The sequence below is a fragment of the Oncorhynchus gorbuscha genome, linkage group LG17 (genome assembly GCF_021184085.1).
Source record: "Oncorhynchus gorbuscha isolate QuinsamMale2020 ecotype Even-year linkage group LG17, OgorEven_v1.0, whole genome shotgun sequence".
NCBI classification, from domain to species: domain Eukaryota; kingdom Metazoa; phylum Chordata; class Actinopteri; order Salmoniformes; family Salmonidae; genus Oncorhynchus; species Oncorhynchus gorbuscha.
In genome coordinates, this window is record NC_060189.1 from 7,902,583 (window position 1) to 7,918,541 (window position 15,959).

A 15,959-nucleotide genomic window follows, 5' to 3' on the forward strand; every position below is an offset into this window, starting at 1 on the left:
ATCAAACCCCATGACCTTGAGTTTGACAGAACGACATAATATGATAGCAACTCACAGTTTCGTCGAAAACATTTCTCTTTGATCTGCTTTGAGGTCTCTGTGGTTTTTCTTAATTGTTGATATCGGCCATTCAGATGTTCAAAGTGTTCGTCATCTCTCTGTTCCTATAGCCTGGCTGTCCATCCTGATAAAATCACCATAGCAACGGGACAGGTGGCAGGCACCTCTTCCGATGGCAAAGTAAGGGACCTCTCATTGTCACATAACTTTAAATCTATGATCACTTCACTTATTTCATGATTAGAAATAATCTGTGTGTGTCTGTGTGTGCGTGTGCGTGTGCGTGTGCCTGTGTGCTGACAGCAGTTGGCTCCTCATGTGCGGGTTTGGGACTCAGTGAGTCTCAACACCCTCCACGTTCTGGGAACAGGCTTCTTTGACCGCGCCCTGGTTTGCCTCGCCTTCTCAAAATCGGTAAGCTATGGACCCTTCATGAAAACAATCATAGCTAATATATGAACTAGATTTTGAGTGTGCTTTGACTGGTCAGAAAAGCTTTCTTAAATAACTGAGGACTGGGCTGATCCCTCTCTCTGTTGGTTGGTGCAGAACGGAGGCAACACATTGTGTGTAGTAGACGACTCCAACGACCATGTACTCTCCGTGTGGGACTGGCAGAGAGAGGAGAGACTGGCTGATGTCAAGGTGAGTGTGTGTGCGCACGTGCATGTGTGCGTGTGTGTGTGACCTGTGGTTTGAACATGTGTTAGCCCTTTGAGCTAAATTCTAGGCATTAGCTTGTGGATCCAACGCACAAGTCTTCAGGTCTTCAGAAAAAGCTTACCTGGCTTTTGAGTTGCTCTATATATCCTCATAGACATTTGAAATGCTCTGATGATTTGTAAGGTGAATGTTCAGTCATAGCCTCAGAATGTTCACATTGCCCCTGAAACAGATCGAGTCAGAAGCACTCTGAAACACCAGTAACCATGGCTCTTTCTGTCAGTGTTCCAACGAGGGAGTGTTCGCTGCCGACTTCCACCCCACCGACACCAACATCATAGTCACGTGTGGGAAGTCCCACCTCTACTTCTGGACTCTGGAAAGGGGCACCCTTGTCAAGAAGCAAGGCTTGTTTGAGGTACGACTTGAGATCTCTTATTTATACGGTCTTTATGCTCATCTGCTAGATCATCTTGAGTTTTAGGATCAAATGTATTTGTCAAAATCAACATGATTTACGCCATTTAGCAGAAGCTTTTTTGTTGTTGCCAAAGTCGATGTAGCAAGGACTATCTGTGTTGCTTTAGTTCTTTACCACATGTAAGAGAAGGTTCTGTAGTGTTTAGTGAAGCTACATGTCTGCAATTCAGTTCTATCTCTGCCCCCCCCCAAGTAAATTAAGCCATATTTATTTATTTTTCTTACAGAAACAAGAGAAGCCCAAGTTCGTCTTGAGTGTGACTTTTTCAGAAAATGGAGACACCATAACTGGGGACTCAAGTGGAAATATACTTGTGTGGGGGAAAGGTGAACCTGTTATTCAATAGATCGAAATGTAAACTCTATACTACACTTTATGTCAGCTGTAAGGAAAGTGAAGTACTAAAGCAAAGCTCACATCCAACAAATGCTGGGGTATTAACACCTCAGAAGTTCCACGCATACATCTTGAAGAGAAAATACAATTCTGGAAAGTTCCAAAGTGAAGCAAATGAAACAGACCTGCTGAGTATTTATCCTTCCCCAGCTGCACGTCCTGTTGTTTTCAAAGTTTGTATCTCTCACGCATGGGCTTTGCTGCTGATGTCAGACGTTTTGGCTCATCAAAGGCTCTTTATTATGAGAGAGTTGTCATATTGCTAGGGTCAGAACAGGGTCATGCCTAGAATAGAACAACAAGGCCTGTCTTGTGAGAGGAACATGTGTTGTGAGGTAGAACAAACCACTATCTTCTGCCTTCTCCGAGTGTGTTCTGTCTTTCTCTCTGTCATGCAGGCACTAATCGAATTAGCCACGCCATTCAGGGAGCACACGATGGGAGCATCTTTGCGCTGTGTATGTTGAGGAGTGGCACACTGGTGTCAGGGGGAAAAGATCGGAAACTCATCTCTTGGGATGGGAGCTACCAGCAGATACAATCGGTTGAGGTGAGATCAGTAGCAGCGTGTGGGTAAAATCACTTGGGAAGACATGCCAGAAAAAAAGTGTTTCTCTATAACCTGTTAGTTCATACGCCACCGAGACAACGAAAAGTCACACAGCGGCAGAATAAATTCAACCACACATTTGTTTCATCACAAAACCAGAGTAAATATTGCATGTAACAAACAGTTATATGGCCTCCCGAGTGGCGCAGTGGTCTAAGGCACTGCATTGTAGTGGTTTAAGGCTTCGCAGTGGTCTAAGGCACTGCATCGTAGTGGTTTAAGGCATCGCAGTGGTCTAAGGTACTGCATCGTAGTGGTCTAAGGCACTGCATCGTAGTGGTTTAAGGCATCGCAGTGGTCTAAGGCACTGCATCGTAGTGGTTTAAGGCATCGCAGTGGTCTAAGGCACTGCATCGTAGTGGTTTAAGGCATCGCAGTGGTCTAAGGCACTGCATCGTAGTGGTCTAAGGCACTGCATTGTAGTGGTTTAAGGCATCACAGTGGTCTAAGGCACTGCATCGTAGTGGTTTAAGGCATCGCAGTGGTCTAAGGCACTGCATCATAGTGGTTTAAGGCATCGCAGTGGTCTAAGGCACTGCATCGTAGTGGTCTAAGGCACTGCATCGTAGTGGTCTAAGGCACTGCATCGTAGTGGTCTAAGGCACTGCATCGCAGTGGTCTAAGGCACTGCATCGTAGTGGTCTAAGGCATCGTAGTGGTTTAAGGCATCGTAGTGGTTTAAGGCATTGCAGTGGTCTAAGGCACAGCATCGTAGTGCTAGCTGTGCCACTAGAGATTCTGGGTTCGTGACCGGGAGACCCATGGGAAGGTGCACAATTGACCCAGTGTCATCTGGGTTAGGGGAGGGTTTGGCTGACAGGGATGCCCTTGTCGCATCACGCACTAGTGACTCATGTGGCAGGCCTGGCCCAGTGCACACTGACACGGTCGCCAGGTGTACAGTGTTTCCTCCGATACATTGGTGCGGTTGGCTTCCGGGTTAAGTGGGCATTGTGTCAAGAAGTAGTGTGGCTTGGTTGGGTTGTGTTTCGGAGGCCTCACGGCTCTCGACCTTCACCTCTCCCGAGTCCGTACAGGAGTTGCAGCGATAAGACAAGACTAACTACCAATTGGATACCACGAAATTGGGGTAAAATATAATTTGCATGGTCAAGCAATGTTTCCAACATTTTCGGACCACTAACAACTATTGATTTAGAACCACGGAGAGTTGCAGCAAAGTCACAATGAAAACAGTTTCTGCCTCCAGCATTCCAGCACCATTTCCACTTCAACAATTCAACATCATCAAATCACCTCTGCTTAGTCTAATAAAGTGACAACTTAAAGATACCAAGAACGATTTAGTCCAATCAACGTAAGCTAAATATGATGTGGCTGTCCATGTTCCTGATTTCTGTGTGCGTGCAAGTAGAAAAAACATGTTGACTCACCCTACTTGTGGAGATACGCCAACGCCATCCTCCTCGCTTTCATGTTGCCGAAATGGTCTATCACTCTGTCATACAGTACACGCTTTTAGTTTTTGTTGTCCTAGACTACCTGGCTAAAAATGCTTACTCAATAGCCTAACTTCCTTTCATGGGCAATGATGAGCCAGCTAGTTAACATTAGCCTACTACATCTAGTTACATATTGAACTTCCATCCTCTCAGGCCAGGGGCACAATGTATGCATTAATGGGTGGATCAGAATCGCTGTTATAATCATTGTCCAGTACAGAGAATTAAGTAAAACCACAAGTCCAAATACCTATCTCCATCCATAGCTAATTTAGGAAAGGGCTGATTTTAGCTAGCTACAGAGGACAACGACACAGTGAGATACAAAAATGACATTTTTTCGGTCATCTTTTTGGTGCGCCAGGACCATTAACAGTTGACCTCATTCGGTTTAGCTCAACACTGATGGGCTATTATTATATATTTTATCAAGGGAGGCCAAATGCCTCGCTGGCTTCCCTTGCTATTGTATTCAATGTTACGGGTGGCAATAATGCCCTACACTTTAAGTGCAGACAGAATCAGATACCTGGGCTACATACTGAAACAGAGGGCCGCTGTTTAGCTCACTCTGATGCTTTCTCCGGTGTGATACCATTCAGCCTCTTGCGAATTGAAGGACATTTATGAAACATAGAGATGAAAGATATAAATGATTTAATGTTATTTAGGGGGGAAGCCTGGCTTCGCTTGGCATTCACGAATACACATTTAGCAAAAGATGATGCTAGCTTTTTCAGAAATATGTGGGTCTTGGTTGATGCATGTACAGTGCATTCGAAAAGTATTCACGCCACTTCCCTTATTTCACATTTTGTTACATTACAGCCTTATTCTGGGGCGGCAGCGTAGCCTAGTGGTTAGAGCGTTTGACTAGTAACTGGAAGGTTGCGAGTTCAAACCCCCAAGCTGACAAGGTACAAATCTGTCGTTCTGCCCCTGAACAGGCAGTTAACCCACTGTTCCCAGGCCGTCATTGAAAATAAGAATATGTTCTTAACTGACTTGCCTGGTTAAATAAAGAAAAAAATATTAATAATAATAAAATCTAAAATGTATTAAACCCTTTTTTCCTACCCAATCTACACAAAATACCTCATAATGACAAAGTGAAAACAGAAATTGATTGGACATGATTTGGAAAAGCACACACCTGTCTAGTTAACAGTGTATGTCAGAGTAAAAACCAAGCCATGAGGTTGAAAGGAGTTGCCCGTAGAGCTCAGAGACAAGATTGTGTCGAGGCACAGCTCTGGGGAAGGGTACAAAAAAATATCTGCAGTCCCCAAGAACACAGTGACCTCCATCATTCTTAAATAGAATAAGTTTGGAACCACCTAGACTCTTCCAAGAGCTGGCTGCCCAGCCAAACTGAGCAATTGGGGAGGTGACCAAGATCCCGATGGTCACTCTGATAGAGATCCAGAGGTTCTCTGTGGAGATGGGAGAACCGTCCAGAAGGACAATCATCTCTGCAGCACTCCAACAATCAGGCCTTTATGGTAGAGTGACTAGACGGAAGCCACTCCTCAGTCAAAAGCACATGACAGCCCACTTGGAGTTTGCGAAAAGGCACTTTAAGGACTCTCAGTCCATGTGAAACAAGATTCTCTGGTCTGATGAAACCAAGATTGAACTCTTTGGCCTGAATACCAAGCGTCACATCTGGAGGAAACCTGGCACTATCCCTATGGTGAAGCATGTTGGTGGCAGCATCATGCTGTGGGGATGTTTTTCAGCAGCAGGGACTGGGAGACTAGTCAGGATCGAGGGAAAGATGAACAGAGCAGAAAGATCCTTAATGAAAACCTGCTCCAGAGCGCTCAGGACGTCAGACTGGGGCGAAGGTACGCCTTCCAACAGGACAATGAGCCTAAGCACACAGTCAAGACAATGCAGGAGTGGGTTTGGGACAAGTCTCTAAATGTGAGCCTGAGCCACTCTCTGGAGAGAAATGAAAATATCTATGTAGCAATGCTCCCCGTCTAACCTGACAGAGCTTGAGAGGATCTGCAGAGAAGAATGGGAGAAACTCCTCAAATACAGGTGTGCCAAGCTTGTAGTGTCATACCCAAGAAGACTTGAGGCTGTAATCGCCCCCTAAGGTGCTTCAACAAAGTACTGAGTAAAGGGTCTGAATACTTATGTAAATGTAATATTTCAGTTTTACATTTTTTGGTCTAAAAAACGCTTTATTCTTTGTCATTTTGGGGTATGGTGTGTAGATTGATGTGGGGGGGGGACAATTAAATCCATTTTAGAATAAGGCTGTAACGTAACAAAATGTGGAAAAAGGGAAGGGGTCTGAATACTTTCTGAATGCTCTGTCTGTGTATTTTATATGATGGAAACAATAATACCAATGATTTGTACAATGCAAACACCACTCTGTTTTCCGATGTCCATACCCCCCTCCACCCACACACACACACACACACACACACACACACACACACACACACACACACACACACACACACACACACACACACACACACACACACACACACACACACACACACACACACACACACACACACACACACTCAGCCATCTGTGATATGAAACAATGAAAAGACCGAGTAAACAGCCCTCACATCCACTGTGGCAGGAAGCTTACCGTTGATATGAATAATATTATTTATTTTCCCACCTTGTCCCAGGTTCCTGAATTATTTGGTCCTGTCCGGACTGTTGCCGAGGGCAAAGGGGAGAGTGTACTTATTGGGACCACCAGGAACTATGTTCTACAAGGCAGTTTATATGGCGAATTTACCCCCATCACTCAAGTGGGTACAATTATCTGACATTCTAGTTCATGCAGACATTAAACCTAAAATTTCGAAGAGATTTAGCTGTTAAATGATGATATGCTAACTGGCCTCCCTACCTTCTCCAGGGTCACACAGATGAGCTGTGGGGGTTGGCCGTGCACCCCTGGAAGCCCCACTTCCTCACCTGTGGTCACGACAAGCACGTCAGCCTGTGGGACTCCTCCTCACATCAGCCTGTCTGGACCAAGACTATGGAGGTAGACGGACAGACAGACAGCGCCCCCTGGGGACAACCCTGAACCTCACACATTACACATAACTGTATGAGTAGAAGGGTCATGAGCTTAGCTTGGTCACAGATCTGTTTGTGCTGTATAGCCAGCAATGATGTCACGCCAAATATGTTGGGGGGTTGGCCTTATCTCACCACATGACCTGCTCCAGGAAAAACTCAGTCTGGGTTCTAAGGTAGCGCAGGAAAGCATAGGGTTTTTAAATTATTATTAATTATATCAAGACTTTGTGTTTATACATCTCCAAAAACCTTCAGTCTCTTTGTGTTGTATTAGTTCTTCACTGAGGCTGGTTATTTGGGTGTGGCAAAGGTTTCAGGATGCAGCATTGACGTGACCCTTCCTTTCGTTTTCTTTCACGGGTAGGACGCGGCCCAGTCTGCTGGATTCCATCCCTCTGGAGCAGTGGTTGCTATAGGAACGCAGACCGGCAGGTGACAGCGTAGTGCTCGAAGGAGAATCGTACTATGCCAATTCCATCACAAAAGCCATAGAGACCTGCCCGTAATAATAATAACAACAACAACAACAACAACACATGTCATTTCTATAGTGTTTTTTCATTACGATAGGAGTCTCAAAGTGGGCTTTGTGAAATTACAGCAGATATGTGATGTGTTAGTATACTTTTGATAATGAGAAGATGGGTTTCTTTTGTCACACAGGTGGCTGGTGCTGGATACCGACTCTAAGGATCTAGTCACAGTGCACACAGATGGGAATGAACAGCTGTCTGTTATCCGCTTTGCACCGGGTATGGTAATAGGCTCTTATAATGCTTTATTAGGCTACTTGCTATAAGCATATATGAGACTTTATTATGACTTATTATAAAGATGAATATTCATAGTACATCTTTTAAATTAAAATGGTTGTTATTTAGTCATTATCATTAAATGGCTGTTATTTAGTCATTATCATTAAATAGTTGTTATTTAGTCAGGATCAATAAATGGCTGTTATTTAGTCAGGATCAATAAATGGTTGTTATTTAGTCAGGATCAATAAATGGTTGTTATTTAGTCAGGATCAATAAATGGCTGTTATTTAGTCAGGATCAATAAATGGTTGTTATTTAGTCAGGATCAATAAATGGTTGTTATTTAGTCAGGATCAATAAATGGTTGTTATTTAGATCAATAAATGGCTGTTATTTATCAGGATCAATAAATGGCAATAAATGTTATTTAGTCAGGATCAATAAATGGCTGTTATTTAGTCAGGATCAATAAATGGTTGTTATTTAGTCAGGATCAATAAATGGCTGTTATTTAGTCAGGATCAATAAATGGTTGTTATTTAGTCAGGATCAATAAATGGCTGTTATTTAGTCAGGATCAATAAATGGCTGTTATTTAGTCAGGATCAATAAATGGCTGTTATTTAGTCAGGATCAATAAATGGTTGTTATTTAGTCAGGATCAATAAATGGATCAATAAATGGTTGTTATTTAGTCAGGATCAATAAATGGTTGTTATTTAGTCAGGATCAATAAATGGTTGTTATTTAGTCAGGATCAATAAATGGCTGTTATTTAGTCAGGAATAAATGGTTGTTATTTAGTCAGGATCAATAAATGGTTGTTATTTAGTCAGGATCAATAAATGGTTGTTATTTAGTCAGGATCAATAAATGGTTGTTATTTAGTCAGGATCAATAAATGGTTGTTATTTAGTCAGGATCAATAAATGGTTGTTATTTTTAGATCAATAAATGGTTGTTATTTAGTCATCAATAAATGGCTGTTATTTAATAAATGGTTGTTATTTAGTCAGGATCAATAAATGGCTGTTATTTAGTCAGGATCAATAAATGGCTGTTATTTAGTGATCAATAAATGGTTGTTATTTAGTCTGTTATTTTAGTCAATAAATGGGATCAGGATCAATAAATGGCTGTTATTTAGTCAGGATCAATAAATGGCTGTTATTTAGTCAGGATCAATAAATGGTTGTTATTTAGTCAGGATCAATAAATGGCTGTTATTTAGTCAGGATCAATAAATGGTTGTTATTTAGTCAGGATCAATAAAAATGGATCAATAAATGTCTGTTATTTAGTCAGGATCAATAAATGGTTGTTATTTAGTCAGGATCAATAAATGGCTGTTATTTAGTCAGGATCAATAAATGGTTGTTATTTAGTCAGGATCAATAAATGGATCAATAAATGGTTGTTATTTAGTCAGGATCAATAAATGGTTGTTATTTAGTCAGGATCAATAAATGGTTGTTATTTAGTCAGGATCAATAAATGGTTGTTATTTAGTCAGGATCAATAAATGGTTGTTATTTAGTCAGGATCAATAAATGGTTGTTATTTAGTCAGGATCAATAAATGGTTGTTATTTAGTCAGGATCAATAAATGGTTGTTATTTAGTCAGGATCAATAAAAATCAGGATCAATAAATGGCTGTTATTTAGTCAGGATCAATAAATGGCTGTTAATGGCTGTTATTTAGTCAGGATCAATAAATGGCTGTTATTTAGTCAGGATCAATAAATGGCTGTTATTTAGTCAGGATCAATAAATGGTTGTTATTTAGTCAGGATCAATAAATGGCTGTTATTTAGTCAGGATCAATAAATGGCTGTTATTTAGTCAGGATCAATAAATGGTTGTTATTTAGTCAGGATCAATAAATGGTTGTTATTTAGTCAGGATCAATAAATGGTTGTTATTTAGTCAGGATCAATAAATGGTTGTTATTTAGTCAGGATCAATAAATGGTTGTTATTTAGTCAGGATCAATAAAATAAATCAATAAATGTTATTTAGTCAGGATCAATAAATGGTTGTTATTTAGTCAGGATCAATAAATGGCTGTTATTTAGTCAGGATCAATAAATGGTTGTTATTTAGTCAGGATCAATAAATGGCTGTTATTTTGTTATTTAGTCAGGATCAATAAATGGTTGTTATTTAGTCAGGATCAATAAATGGTTGTTATTTAGTCAGGATCAATAAATGGCTGTTATTTAGTCAGGATCAATAAATGTCTGTTATTTAGTCAGGATCAATAAATGGTTGTTATTTAGTCAGGATCAATAAATGGCTGTTATTTAGTCAGGATCAATAAATGGTTGTTATTTAGTCAGGATCAATAAATGGTTGTTATTTAGTCAGGATCAATAAATGGCTGTTATTTAGTCAGGATCAATAAATGGCTGTTATTTAGTCAGGATCAATAAATGGCTGTTATTTAGTCAGGATCAATAAATGGTTGTTATTTAGTCAGGATCAATAAATGGTTGTTATTTAGTCAGGATCAATAAATGGTTGTTATTTAGTCAGGATCAATAAATGGCTGTTATTTAGTCAGGATCAATAAATGTCTGTTATTTAGTCAGGATCAATAAATGGTTGTTATTTAGTCAGGATCAATAAATGGCTGTTATTTAGTCAGGATCAATAAATGGCTGTTATTTAGTCAGGATCAATAAATGGCTGTTATTTAGTCAGGATCAATAAATGGCTGTTATTTAGTCAGGATCAATAAATGGCTGTTATTTAGTCAGGATCAATACATGGCTGTTATTTAGTCAGGATCAATAAATGGCTGTTATTTAGTCAGGATCAATAAATGGTTGTTATTTAGTCAGGATCAATAAATGGCTGTTATTTAGTCAGGATCAATAAATGGTTGTTATTTAGTCAGGATCAATAAATGGTTGTTATTTAGTCAGGATCAATAAATGGTTGTTATTTAGTCAGGATCAATAAATGGTTGTTATTTAGTCAGGATCAATAAATGGTTGTTATTTAGTCAGGATCAATAAATGGCTGTTATTTAGTCATTATCATTAAATGGTTGTTATTTAGTCAGGATCAATAAATGGCTGTTATTTAGTCAGGATCAATAAATGGTTGTTATTTAGTCAGGATCAATAAATGGCTGTTATTTAGTCAGGATCAATAAATGGTTGTTATTTAGTCAGGATCAATAAATGGTTGTTATTTAGTCAGGATCAATAAATGGCTGTTATTTAGTCAGGATCAATAAATGTCTGTTATTTAGTCAGGATCAATAAATGGTTGTTATTTAGTCAGGATCAATAAATGGCTGTTATTTAGTCAGGATCAATAAATGGTTGTTATTTAGTCAGGATCAATAAATGGCTGTTATTTAGTCAGGATCAATAAATGGCTGTTATTTAGTCAGGATCAATAAATGGCTGTTATTTAGTCAGGATCAATAAATGGCTGTTATTTAGTCAGGATCAATAAATGGTTGTTATTTAGTCAGGATCAATAAATGGTTGTTATTTAGTCAGGATCAATAAATGGTTGTTATTTAGTCAGGATCAATAAATGGCTGTTATTTAGTCAGGATCAATAAATGGCTGTTATTTAGTCAGGATCAATAAATGGTTGTTATTTAGTCAGGATCATTATCAGATGGTTGTAAGAAAATATAAGGGCGCCATACATAAAATGCTTCACAGCTGCATCATAATGCATTATAACCTGTCTGAAGTGAAACCAAGAGGTCGACAGTAGGCCTTCTATGAGAACATCCTAACAGTTACAGGTTGACTGTGATACTGATACAGACCATGTTGTAATACTGATACAGGCCATGTTGTAATACTGATACAGACCATGTTGTATACTGATACAGGCCATGTTGTAATACTGACACAGGCCATGTTGTAATACTGACACAGGCCATGTTGTAGTACTGATACAGACCATGTTGTAATACTGATACAGACCATGTTGTAATACTGATACAGACCATGTTGTAATACTGATGCAGGCCATGTTGTAATACTGATGCAGGCCATGTTGTAATACTGACACAGGCCATGTTGTAATACTGATGCAGGCCATGTTGTAATACTGATACAGGCCATGTTGTAATACTGATACAGACCATGTTGTATACTGATACAGGCCATGTTGTAATACTGACACAGGCCATGTTGTAATACTGACACAGGCCATGTTGTAATACTGACACAGGCCATGTTGTAGTACTGATACAGACCATGTTGTAATACTGATACAGACCATGTTGTAATACTGATACAGACCATGTTGTAATACTGATGCAGGCCATGTTGTAATACTGATGCAGGCCATGTTGTAATACTGACACAGGCCATGTTGTAATACTGATGCAGGCCATGTTGTAATACTGATGCAGGCCATGTTGTAATACTGATACAGACCATGTTGTAATACTGATACAGACCATGTTGTAATACTGATGCAGGCCATGTTGTAATACTGATGCAGGCCATGTTGTAATACTGACACAGGCCATGTTGTAATACTGACACAGGCCATGTTGTAATACTGACACAGGCCATGTTGTAATACTGACACAGGCCATGTTGTAATACTGATGCAGGCCATGTTGTAATACTGATGCAGGCCATGTTGTAACCTAATCTGTTCTTATTCCTAGATGGTAATTTCCTGGCGATCGGCTCTCACGATAACTACATCTATATCTACGTAGTGGGGGAGAGTGGCAGGAAGTACAGCAGATTGGGAAAGTGCTCGGTGAGCACCTTTTATATTTAGGACCTACCCCTTCTTCTCCTCGGCCTCAAACCAGGAGGACATGCTAAATTATGCGCACTTATGGCATAGTGCATAATGGTTTATAACAAGCTGAGTCATCCATCCGACTATAGCTGATTCTCATCTCTCTCTCTGTCTCTCTCTCTGTCTCTCTCTCTCTGTCTCTCTCTCTCTCTCTCTCTCTCTCTCTCTCTCTCTCTGTCTCTCTCTCTGTCTCTCTCTCTCTCTCTCTCTCTCTCTCTCTCTCTCTCTCTCTCTCTCTCTCTCTCTCTCTCTCTCTCTCTCTCTCTCTCTCTCTCTCTCTCTCTCTCTCTCTCTCTCTCTCTCTCTCTCTCTCTCTCTCTCAGGGTCACTCCAGCTTCATCACCCATCTAGACTGGTCAGTGGACTCTCAGTACCTGGTGTCCAACTCAGGAGACTATGAGATACTCTATTGTAAGTATTGTTTGGTTTATTGAAATGGGAAATTAAAATCTGGGTTCTTATTGGACACGTTCAGGTAGCACCTCCCTGTTTCAATCAGCTGTATGTCGTTCCAGGGATCCCGTCTGTGTGTAAACAGGTGGTGAGTGTGGAGACCACCCGGGACATCCCCTGGGCCACCTCCACCTGCACCCTGGGCTTCCAAGTCTTTGGTGAGCAATGTTGAAATAGCATGAGAATCTATTTTTTGAAGAAGCATGAGAATCTATTTGTTGAAGCAGCTGGAGAATCTATTTGTTGAAGCAGCTGGAGAATCTATTAATTGAAGCAGCTGGAGAATATATTTGTTGAAGCAGCTGGATAATTTATTTGTTGAAGAATCTATTTGTTGAAGCAGCTAGCAAATTAATTTGTTGAAGCAGCTGGAGAATCTATTAATTGAAGCAGCTGGAGAATCTATTTGTTGAAGCAGCTGGAGAATCTATTAATTGAAGCAGCTTGAGAATCTATTTGTTGAAGCAGCTGGATAATTTATTTGTTGAAGAATCTATTTGTTGAAGCAGCTAGAAAATTAATTTGTTGAAGCAGCTGGAGAATCTATTTGTTGAAGCAGCTGGATAATTTATTTGTTGAAGAATCTATTTGTTGAAGCAGCTAGAAAATTAATTTGTTGAAGCAGCTGGAGAATCTATTTGTTGAAGCAGCTAGAAAATGTATTTGTTGAAGCAGCTGGAGAATCTATTTGCTGGACACATAGGCTGCATTTAAACAGGCAGCCCAATTCTGATCTTTTCGCCACTAACTGGTCTTTTGACCAGTCAGATCAGCTCTTTTGCCAATAATTGGACTGGATGTGTGACCGTATGGCCATTCACATTGTGTGCAGAGTGCAGAGATAGGAGAAAAAACATAATGGGACCAATACTAGAATTCTGGTCCACAGGGTTATGGCCTGATGGCTCTGACGGGACTGACATCAACGCAGTCTCCAGATCTAATGAGAAGCAGCTGCTTGTCACAGGTGACGACTTTGGAAAAGTCTGCCTTTTCTCATACCCCTGCTGTCAATTTCGGGTAAGATGTTTTTTTAAATCTATTCAATATATACATTGAGAAGAGCCTGTGAAGATTACATGAGACCATTGGTTGCATTTTTGTTTGATTGATTGAGGATTTTTTTCTCCTTTCAGGCTCCCAGTCATGTCTATGGCGGACACAGCAGTCATGTGACCAATGTGAACTTCCTGTTTGACGACAGTTGCCTGGTTTCCACCGGGGGCAAGGACATGAGCGTCATGCAGTGGAGAATAGTGTGAGGCAGACATTTTGGGGCAACAGACATGCAGTTTCTTTATGGATCTGGGTAGGGTGGGGAAGGGAAGGGATGCAGCCCCAGAGGCTTTCCTGTATATGGATCCCAATGAGCTTATTGGAGTAGGAGGAAGTTGCCCCTAGATCCGCACCTAGTTTTGCATTTCCCCCATTAATAGTTTAGGATAGGATTTGGGCAGGACAAGCTGATCCTAGGTTAGTTCATAGGATTGGATTGTTGGAGGGCGGGGCGGGTCATGGGTGGGTGGAGGGGTTGGGGGGCGAAGATCATCGCAACAAAAGGAGGATACAACAGGCAGTACCTAATGTTTTGTTTTTTATCGTTCCGTCTTTCTCCTTTGCTTTGTATATTTCACAGCTCAGGAAACCAATAGAAAAGTAGGAGTTCAATGTCTTCCCAATGTCATTATGGTAGCCTCTCTGGCCTACTACAGATACCACTCTGCCTTGGAAAGACAGAGAAAGATTTCTACTGATGATGGGCATTTGGTCTATACAGAAAGCACATACATATGGTTCAAACTGATGCTGATAAAATAACAAATACTCCTATAATTACACAATATTTCATCATGTGATGTGTATTTTACAATGAATGCAGCAGGTTTACCACAGGCAGTTGGTTACTAGGCCAAGTGTGCAATGGGAGAGACGAATTCTGAGACAACATAGAAATATGACGATGTTAAACTCTCTACTGCCATCATCTGGCTTCCTGAGGTATTGCAACGAATTCATTACTCTGCAAACTGTGATATGGTAAAGTATCCCACCGGCATTTCAAAGAGCCCTTTAGAAACAAATACATAAATATTTCAATGAATAATCAATTATTATTTACACCTGTTGAAAAGCATCGTTTTTGAAGGATATTCTGTGCTTGACAGAGCTGAAGTTGAACTCTGTGTCAAGAGGCTGGTGGGAGGAGCTATAGGAGGACAGACACATTGTAATGGCTTTGATAGAATGGAGTCTAATGAGGATTCCATGTTTGTGGTTTCGATATGTTTTTTATACCATTCCATTAATTCTATTCCAGTCTTTACATTGGGCCTGGCCTCCTATAGCTCCTCCCACCAGACTCCTCTGTTTCAAACCTATTTGGACTGCACTGTTATATATTGTCTGCTGCAGAGGTCACTTCCTTCCTGAGTCTCCCTTCTCTTCCTGTCTCAAACTAGATCTGTAAATAAAAGGTTTGTACTAATCAGACCATTGCACTGTAATTGTTTCCTCTGCAATACCCTTGTCACACTATACTGCCGAACCAAACCGTACCGGGCTGGCTTGATATGATCTTGTCTCTGGGTCCTTTTCAGCATGGCTCCGACAACTATGGTGGAAGTGTAACCAGGCTAGCTCAGTACAGCTCGGTTCGGCTTGGTAATGCTACCGTACATTCTGCCACCTGCAAGGACTCACTACTCCAAAGCTTATTAAAAAGGTCCACTCTGTGATATTTACAGCTGTTTTTAATCACTCCAAGGCTTAAAGGAGAGATATCTCTCTTAAACCTGTGACTTGGCTACCATACTGACCTTGACTCCTGCTTCTTGTTAACTTGGAATATTCATGAACAAAACATGTCCTGCATATTGATATCTTTCTCACACCCGGGCAAAAGTAATCACAGCAAGAGTGATCTGTACCACACTGGTAATGTCTGGACTGAACTGGTCCTTCATCTGGGGTTCGTTTTCTAGTAATACAAAGTCATTTTTAAACGTTTCCAGGGCATGCATGACATTGGTTATACCTGGGCTGCATTCAGCAGGGCTCAATATTGTGGAACGTTCAGAGAGAAATATTCTATGTAGAGAACAATCAGACCTTTCTGACTGGTAGGATAAAGAATCGCATCAGCACTATTCATTACATTTCTGAAACATTCTGAAACGTTTGCCTCCTGAATGTAGCCCTGTTTTTTCAG

At 40.6% G+C, this 15,959-nt stretch overlaps 1 protein-coding gene across 6 annotated transcripts in view; it reads left to right on the plus strand.

Annotated features, from left to right (window-relative positions):
- LOC124002169 (echinoderm microtubule-associated protein-like 1) overlaps nucleotides 1–14,251 on the plus strand; it is a 103,172-nt gene extending 88,921 nt beyond the window's left edge. The window contains exons 10-24 of one of the 6 annotated variants that reach the window (XM_046309500.1): nucleotides 171–240; nucleotides 364–474; nucleotides 610–705; nucleotides 1,007–1,141; nucleotides 1,431–1,530; nucleotides 1,999–2,150; nucleotides 6,337–6,462; nucleotides 6,573–6,704; nucleotides 7,107–7,174; nucleotides 7,406–7,494; nucleotides 12,156–12,253; nucleotides 12,622–12,709; nucleotides 12,814–12,909; nucleotides 13,641–13,771; nucleotides 13,888–14,251. In XM_046309500.1, coding sequence (XP_046165456.1) covers nucleotides 171–240; nucleotides 364–474; nucleotides 610–705; nucleotides 1,007–1,141; nucleotides 1,431–1,530; nucleotides 1,999–2,150; nucleotides 6,337–6,462; nucleotides 6,573–6,704; nucleotides 7,107–7,174; nucleotides 7,406–7,494; nucleotides 12,156–12,253; nucleotides 12,622–12,709; nucleotides 12,814–12,909; nucleotides 13,641–13,771; nucleotides 13,888–14,013 — 1,618 coding nt within the window. In that variant the 3' untranslated portion in view covers nucleotides 14,014–14,251. The remainder of the gene's footprint in view (nucleotides 1–170; nucleotides 241–363; nucleotides 475–609; nucleotides 706–1,006; nucleotides 1,142–1,430; nucleotides 1,531–1,998; nucleotides 2,151–6,336; nucleotides 6,463–6,572; nucleotides 6,705–7,106; nucleotides 7,175–7,405; nucleotides 7,495–12,155; nucleotides 12,254–12,621; nucleotides 12,710–12,813; nucleotides 12,910–13,640; nucleotides 13,772–13,887) is intronic. The other 5 variants (XM_046309497.1, XM_046309498.1, XM_046309499.1 and 2 more) reach the window with 5 other exon arrangements.
- Nucleotides 14,252–15,959: the final 1,708 nt, after the last annotated feature.